This window comes from Macaca nemestrina, chromosome 7, assembly GCF_043159975.1.
Source record: "Macaca nemestrina isolate mMacNem1 chromosome 7, mMacNem.hap1, whole genome shotgun sequence".
Classification (NCBI taxonomy): domain Eukaryota; kingdom Metazoa; phylum Chordata; class Mammalia; order Primates; family Cercopithecidae; genus Macaca; species Macaca nemestrina.
In genome coordinates, this window is record NC_092131.1 from 65,374 (window position 1) to 74,297 (window position 8,924).

The window sequence follows — 8,924 nt, forward strand, 5'->3', positions numbered from 1 at the left end:
GGTCTGTCTCTTTCCCTCCGCTGTCACACAGGTCAGCCCACTTGTTTAGGTCCTAAGAAGAGAGCCCAGGTTTATCCTGATTTTACAACACTCCCAACTTCTGATGACTCTCCTGTTACCCACATTCATAAAGATAGATTACTTTTTACATAATTCACCAAACTAATGTCAAATGCCCAAGTTGCAATACCGCACACCCTAGGGTATGTTCATGCAAATCAATGGAGGAGAAAGTCTTTCAGAGGCGGATGGGCCTGACATGATAAAAATGTGGGTGAGGACTCTGGGCTTGAGTGTCATTGCCCATCCATGTTTCACAGGTGTGACCTGTCAGGGAAGGACCAGAGTTCCTTGTACTCTCAGAGGAGAGGGCTCACAGAGGTCTCCTCTGGTTCCCAGGAAAGGTAATTGCACTAATCTTGGTAATGAGACTATTGTACAGTGCTGACCTGTTACAGAGTTTTTGTGTGAAGTTGTCACTGCAATCCTCAATCCATGTATTTTCACATAGAAATGTTTAGAGGTCAGGCCACATCGTCAGGGTTACACATTGAGAAGGATGGAGATATGTCCCACTACTTTCTCCTGAGATCTCAGACAGAATCTCAAATTTCAAAAGAAGGGCAGTTCTCAGGTGCTTTTAAAAAATGACCCACTTCCTGGGACAGGGAACTTCCCACTAACTATGATGGATGTTCAGAACTACAATAAACATTGGATGCACCCAGGTTTGTCTGAACTCACTGTGACTATTACACTCAGTTGCTGATTCAATGTGTCCAAAGGGGTAAATGACAATTTAGATGACCTGGGTGTGTGGTTGGTTTTACATGAATCTTTAAGGGTAGAACAGTATTGACCCTGTTCCAAAATCTGTCCTTGATCCATGATCACACTCATCACCCAGAATAGCTCCTTCAACACATTTCCTACCTGGATTAAGAGGACTCTGGGCTTGGTGAGGGGAGGTCACAGGTAGAGAACTGAGTTCTCAGAGGGTAGAGCCAGCATCCTCCTCCCAGGGTGAACCTGAGAGACTGGGGCCTCCCTCATCCCTTTTCATCTTTCCATACAAAGGCACCACCCACATGCAAATCCTCATTTAAGTGCCCACAGGAAGCCACCACACATTTCCTTAAATTCAGGGTCCTGCTCGCATGGGAAATGCTCTCTGAGAGTCACGGACCTCCTGTGCAAGAACATGAAGCACCTGTGGTTCTTCCTCCTCCTGGTGGCAGCTCCCAGATGTGAGCGTCTCTAGGATGCAGATATGACGATATGGGAGGTTGTCTCTGATCCTAGGACTCACTGTGGGTCTCTCTGTTCACAGGGGTCCTGTCCCAGGTGCAGCTGCAGGAGTCGGGCCCAGGACTGGTGAAGCCTTCGGAGACCCTGTCCCTCACCTGCGCTGTCTCTGGTGGTTCCATCAGCAGTAGCTACTGGAGCTGGATCCGCCAGGCCCCAGGGAAGGGGCTGGAGTGGATTGGGGGTATCGGTGGTGGTAGTGGGAGCACCGAATACAACCCCTCCCTCAAGAGTCGAGTCACCATTTCAAAAGACACGTCCAAGAATCAGTTCTCCCTGAAGCTGAGCTCTGTGACCGCCGCGGACACGGCCGTGTATTACTGTGCGAGACACACAGTGAGGGGAGGTGAGTGTGAGCCCAGACACAAACCTCCCTGCAGGGAGGCGGAGGGGGCGGGCGCAGGTGCCGCTCAGGACCAGCAGGGGGCGCGCGGGGCCCACAGAGCAGGAGGCCGGGTCAGGAGCAGGTGCAGGGAGGGCGGGGCTTCCTCATCTGCTCAGTGCTCTCCCTCCTCACCAGCACCTCAGCTGTCCCCAGGGCTCCTCTTTCTTTGATATCTGTGGTTCTGCTTCCTCACATCCTTGTGCCAGAAAAAAAGGAGGAAGTCAGGCCCGGTGCGGTGGCGTATGGCTGTAATTCCCGACCTTTGGGAGGTCGAGGTGGGCAGATCGCGAGATCAAGGAATCGAGACCATTCTGGTCGACGTGGTGAAACCCCGTCTCTTCTAAAACTACAAAAGTTAACTGGGCGAGGTGGCGCGTGCTTGTAGTCCCAGCTACTCAGGAGGCTGAGGCAGGAGAATCGCTTGAACCTGGGAGTCAGAGGTTGCGGTGAGCCCAAACGGAGCGAGACTCCGTTTAAAAAAAAAAAGAAGAAGACGACGACAAATGTTCCTCTTGCAGTCGAAGTTTCACCAGTACTAGGAACTTTCTTACAAGTTCCTGAATGGCCCACTTTTTCCTTCTTGATTAAAAATATATATATTCTAATGTTTCTCACCATCTCTTGATTTGTGTCATCAACTGAATTGTGCCCTCTTTGAAATTCATATGCTGAAACCTTCAATTCAATGGATCTACATTGGAATTTTAAGTATTTAATTAAGATTAAATGTGGTCATACATGTGAGACCCTAATGCAGTAGACCTGTTGTCTTTATAAGAAGAGGAAGAGTCACCAGAGACCTCTCACTTTTCACGTGCACACAGAGAAGAGGCCATGTGGAGACATAGTGCACTAGAAGGCCCAGTGCAAGCCAGGAAGAAGCCAGACCAAGAACCAGCCCTGCCAGCACCTTGGTCTTGGACATTCAGACTGCAGAATTGTAAGAAAATCAGTATTTGTTGTTTACACCACCCACTCCTGTTGTCTTCTTGTGAAGACCCACACAGACTAATACTACATAACTCTGTTAGCTTTGTCTCCTAGAAGGAGAAGCAGCCCCCTGAGGCTGGGCACATCTCTCAGATTTCCATATAAAGTAGGCAAAATAGTAACTCTCATAAAAAGAAATGTGTCATGGCCCTGTTGGCCATTTTTTTAAAATTTTAAGACAGAGTCTCGCTCTGTCGCCAGGCTGGAGTGCAGTGGGCGATCTCGGCTGACTGCAACCTCCACCTCCCGGATTCAAGCGATTCTCCTTCCTCAGCCTCCCGAGTACCTGGGACTACAGGCGCGTGCCACCACTTCTGGCTACTTTTTTGTATTTTTAGTAGAGACGGGGTTTCACTGTGTTAGCCAGGATGGTCTTGATCTCCTGACTTTATGATCCATATGCCTCAGACTCCCAAAGTGCTGGGATTACAGGTGTGAGTCACTGCGCCAGGCCTCTGTTGGCCATTTTTGGGGCAAGGTCTCTGAAACCAGCCCTGGCGTCTGTGCCACAAAAGTTGTATTTTATTTGGACATAATAAATGGACAGTGAGTGCCAGCTGGATGGAGACTGACCAGTGACCATCTTCTGCTGTCTCCTAAGTATGTCAAAGAAAAACCACACCAACATCACTGTTTTTCTTCAACCTCCTTGAATGAACTATAGAAATGATCCCTGAAAGTATAGTCTATTCCTTCAACTTTCTCAATTTTTACTGAATCTCTTCCTAAATGAGGAGCTACATGGGGTCTGAGTTCTGTTCCCTTCTTCCCAGTTTTCCCCAAGTACCAAGGGCAGAACAGACTTTCAATGAAATTTGGCTGTCACTGCCCCCAGCACCACATCACTCTCTAAAATCCATATCCTGCCTCCATCCTTCTCTGGACACCCCTCATCAGGCTACCCAGGAATGGCCAGAAGCTGGCATCAGCTTATGGGCTGAGGTCACGAGTTATACACACATGTGATTTCAGTTACACAGACTCTCCTGCAGGACCACACCTGTGTTCTGAGGAGCTCAGGCACCCGCTGATCTCAGTCATTCTTTAATAAATTACACACCTCTTATTAATGAAGGTCCAGATGGCCCCATCAGCTGCAGAGCAGTGGAGTACAGTTCATGGGCGGGTCCGTCAGGCAGAAGTTCCACATGGGATGGGTAGGCTGGTCACCTCTATTGTCGCTGAGGTTCCCAGTGGATTTTAATGGAATAAAACAATATTAACAACAAAGGGGCAGAAAGAAAGACTGGATCTTGAAGGTGTTTAAGGTCCAGGAATTTTGTTTGGTGGGCTAGAGAAAGACGCTTTTAAATTCAAGGCCCTAAAGCACGTACAACAGCTGACAGAGTGGCCCCTGTGCACATGAGGGCTGAGGAGATGGATGGTAGGGGACGTTCCCCCAAGACGTTCTTGGGCGTGTGACGGTTGGACTCCTCAGGCATATGAAAATAAGAGCTAGAGTCAGGTAGAAACAAGGGCCATATCCCATAGGAAAGGAAGAAAAAACAGATGCGCGTCCTTGGAGAGAGCTCATTAGATTTGGTAGCTTTGAGATGAAAATTACTTCCACAGATTTTAATGTTCTAAACTAAATATGAATCTCTTCAATAAAGTGAGAATTAAAAGGAGAATGGAGCTAGGAGTTGAGAGAGGAAACAAATCATGAGAGAGCAGAAAGCAAATCCACAAGAAACTGTCACATGACAGAGGCCAGAAGGGAGCTGATGCAGCTACGTTGTTTCCTGCAGACCTAGTTGACCATGTGGAGAGGGGCTTGAACAAATGGGGACGTTCTCCAATCTTCCAAACCAGCCTTCTTCTTATGCTTGAGTAGGAATCGTGGTTCTCGGGGTGACATTTCCAATTTTCCTGTCCTTACCTCTTCCCCAGGAGTAGAGCGTCTTTTCCCAGCCACAGTGGTTTCTCTCCAGTGTCCTCAGCTTCTCCATTGTACTCACCCCACGGATTAAGAATTTCTTCTAAATGGAGTTTCCTGGGAATCCTCTGTTTTCTTTGGTTTCTGTTGACTCCACCACACCCTACAGGATGCAGGTTTTAGTGGATTTCCCCTGGAAATGGTGGAGGTGAATCCAGGCGTTCAACAGTCCTCGCTGTTCTTCTCTTCCTGTCAGCACCACAAGACAGTAGATAAGGGAGTTGACGGTGGATTTTTCAAATTCCTGGGAAAAGCCTGCAAGGACTAGTAGATTCACACTCTACCACCATTAGCACATGCATCCAAAAAAAAAAAAAAAACTTACTAAATATTTCCGGGTTAGCCTATTCCTCTCTCAATTTCATCCAGTGGCACCTGCCCTGGGTTCACTAACATGTGGGCCCCAGTCCTCTCTGCAGGCGTCTGTCTCCTCAGATTTCAGTCCTCTTGTTTGCTCCGTGAAACCAACTCACATGTTACAAGTTTTTCTTCTTCCTTTATTCATAGTTTTTCAGGTTTGTTGTTAATGAGGACAGAATAAGATCGTAGTTTCCTCATGTATCACATTCCCACACTGAGTAGATTTCTATATAAAAGCCAGAAACTAAGAGAACAAATCCAATATCCGTATCCATTACAGGTGGTGAATGTTAAACAATTTGACATATGATTATGAACTAAAGTACAATGAAGCTTTAGAATCAAGGCATCTCTCATTCATGTAAAAGCATGGTTACATTCGCAAATAACCGTGCTGAGTGAAAGTAGCTGAAGAATTAAGAAAGCACTTCATAAACTTCTATTTGTGTAAACCGTAGAAGGTAAAAGTATTCTAAAGTAACAGAGAAGAGAATTTGGTGAGAATTGGGTGTTGAAAGTAATGTGGTAAGATGAAATTACAGAGAAGTGCCAGAAAGATTTAGGGGTTAACTTAATTGTACACGACTTAATTGAAGCCCTGATTAAAGGGTTGCACACACACGTCAACATTTTCCAAACTGTGCAGTATATATTTGAATCAATGATTTGTTAATTGTACCTAAAAAAGCAGTAACAAAGAAACAAATGAATATGTTGGTTGAGGAGGAGCAAAAAATAGATGGCTATTAACACTTGAAACATCTCTGACTCTTGAAAGTCCACATGCATGAACACTGTTTCTCTGTATGTATTTCAGGTAAACAACAGAACACACTAAAAGAAAACAGAGATGTCCTGGCAGGGGTAGAATCCTGCAGACCTCACTAGGCATGTCCCACACTGCCCTGGAGTTGTCTCAGGAGAGGAGTCTCCTCTAGTGGTCAGAGGCACAGGCAGAGATAATGGGACTTTGTCCAGCTGTGTGACCTTGACCATATTGTAAAGCCACTCTGTTCTGTGTGTAATTTATATTCCTTAAAATGTAACATTGACACTTGCATTAAATGTATTCTGCAAATATGTAAAAATGAAATAAGATGATGACTGATAAATGATCATCAAGGCACAATCATATAATATAAAATGATGTTTTCCTGAGTGATAAGATTACTACCAATCTCCCCCAGGGCACTTTATCTGCTCTGAGCCCTGCCGCTCCTCAGGATTCCCACCCCAGAGCTTTCTATACAGTAGGAGACATGCAAATAGGTTTCTCCCTCTGCTCATGAAAACCAGCCCAGTCCCGACCCTGTAGGTTTGGAAGAGAAGCCCCAGCCCTGGGATTCCCAGGGGTTTCCATGTGGTGATCAGGACTAGAGATGGAGGACTCACCATGCAGTTTGGGCTGAGCTGGGTTTTCACTGTCATTGTTTTAAAAAGTGTGCTAGAGAGATAGAGTGTGAGTGAATATATTTGAGACAAACAGTGGATATGTCAGGCAGTTTCTGACAAGGATCTGTATGTGTTTGCAGGTGTCCAGTGTGAGGAACAGCTGGTGGAGTCTGGAGAGGACCCAAGACAACCTCGGGGGTCCCTGAGACTCTCCTGTGCAACCTCTGGATTAACCTTCAGTAGCTGCTGAATGAGTTCGGTTTCCCAGGCTCCAGGGAAGGGGCTGGAGTGAGTAGTAGATATATCGTGTGATGGAAGTCAGATATGTTATGCACAATATGGGAAGAGCAGATTCACCGTCTCCAAAGAAAGTGCCAAGACTCACTGTATTTGCAAATGAACAGTCTGAGAGCAGAGGGCGTGGCTGTGTGTCACTGTATGTGAGGCACCCGGTAAGAAGGCATCAGTGTGAACACAGACACAGAGTTTCCTGCAATGATAAGGGAGGAGGCTGGGCTAAAGGGGTCTCTCAGAACCCACCGAAAACAGGGGCAGCTCTAGGGCAGGTGCAGATGGTCGTCATGGGCTGCTTTTCTGCAGGGTCTGTGGCTTCCTCTGCATGCAACAGTCTCTCTGGGAGCCTCTCGACATTTATGCTCCCGTGGCCACCCCTGAGGTCTCTGGATTAGAAAAGTTTATTATAAGAAGAGGAAACATTCTCATTTGTCCCAAAGGCAGACGTAAGTATTGGAGGCATAAAATGCACAGGAGGCCAGGAGGCTGTAGACATTGTTACCCCAGAATGTCAATCTCACCACTGGTGCTGGAGAAGAGTGGGAGTTTGATGGAGCTTCTCTAACTACTCTGGGTCCAAGCTAAGTCCAGCGAGGCCATCGGTGCCTCCCACAGCATGGCTGTCCATCAGGGATCTCCCATGTGTCCCAGCAGCAGCCACGCCTCAGTATCTCCACTGTGCACAGCTATTGTCTGGGAGGAGCTCCCCGGATGGCTGTCTTCGGCACACGCCAGGTGACGGGTGTCAGAGTGCAGCAGCAGCTGCCTGCCTGGTCTATCGGGCTCCCTGATGTTGGAGAGATGGCAGGTGGATTCTCAGGGTCAGCACACTGTTCTTGAATTTTTATATAAAAACCATGGTTTTACTTCATTTTCTTAGATGACATAGATAATTAAGAACAGAGTCTGGTCCGGACGCGGTGGCTGATACCTGTAATCTCAGCACTTTGGGAGGACAAGGTGGGCAGATCACCTGAGGTCGGGAGTTCGAGACCAGCCTGACCAATATGGAGAAATCCATGTCTACTAACAATACAAAATTAGCCAGGCATGGTGGCACATGCCTGTAATCCCAGCTACTGGGGAGGCTGAGGCAGGAGAATCGCTTGAACCCAGGAAGTGAAGGTTGTGGTGAGCCGAGATCACATCATGACACTCCAGCTTGGGCAACAAGAGCGAGACTCCATCAAAAAAAAAAGAAAGAAAGAACAAACTTTGCAAAATAATTTTCAACTTTACCCCAAATTCCTTGTTTCTTAATTCTGAGCTGCATCCAGACATAGTATTGCCTTCCTCATGATGAATTGTTCTATTTAAACTGAGATCAGTTTTTTCTCATATTCTTTGGTTTCTGTCCAAGTACAGAGATCTTGATTACAGTAAGGTTGGTTCTTTCCTCATACTAACCCTCACCTCCCCCAGAGAAAGAGCAGAGATTTTCCTCACTCTGAGTCTGAGGGAGGAGCTGTTCCTGCACAACTCAGAGCCTGCAGAGACCCCCACGTACAGCTTCAGTGAGTCAGGTATTTCTCCATGTGGGTGACCTCCTCTGCCAGTGATTGCTGTTCATGTCTAATTGTGGGTTAATAATTAGGACACCCTTCAGGTTGTCCCATCCCAATCCAATTCTGAAAATCACCATTATCATAGACAGAGATAGTTCAATGCCCGTTCTACTGACATAACTTTCTCTTTATAATTTGGTTCCAACTATGGAGAAAAATGTGACCCTACATTTGTCTGAACCTAACCTCAGAATTGGCTGCGTTGCTCTAGGAGATTCACAAATTGAGCACAAGTGAGCTCTCTACTCTCATAAAAATGTACGTATTTGAGAATTTCAATGTGCTCTACAGAACCTGTGCGTGCCAACAACTGTGTCTCAGCACACTCTTGGCCTGGTGAAGCCCTCGCAGACCCTCTCCCTTACCTGTGCTGTCTCTGGGTTTCCCATCATAACGAGGTCTTCCTGCTGAAGCTGGATCCATCCCAGGGAAGGGAACGGAGTGGATCGGGTGCACAGATCATGAAGGGAGCACACGTTACCACCCACTCCTCAAGAGTCCAGTCACCATGCCCAGAGCCATGTCCAAAAAACCGTTCTTAGTTCAGCTGAGCTACATGAGCAACAAGCACATGGCCGTGTGTTTTTAAGCCAAAGACACAGTGAGGGAATCACAGTGTGAGCTCACACCCAAACCTCCCTGTGGGGGTGCATAGGATAGAAGAGGATGCTCAGGACCCCAGGAGGCTCTGGGACAC

At 47.0% G+C, this 8,924-nt stretch overlaps 1 gene segment (V, D, J or C); it reads left to right on the plus strand.

Moving 5' to 3' along the window:
* The first annotated feature begins 1,140 nt into the window (after positions 1–1,140).
* On the plus strand, positions 1,141–6,618 carry LOC105464768 (immunoglobulin heavy variable 4-59-like). The segment is given in 3 exon segments: positions 1,141–1,247; positions 1,331–1,651; positions 6,509–6,618. Coding segments are annotated over 3 exon segments (477 nt in total).
* The last annotated feature ends 2,306 nt before the right edge of the window (positions 6,619–8,924 follow it).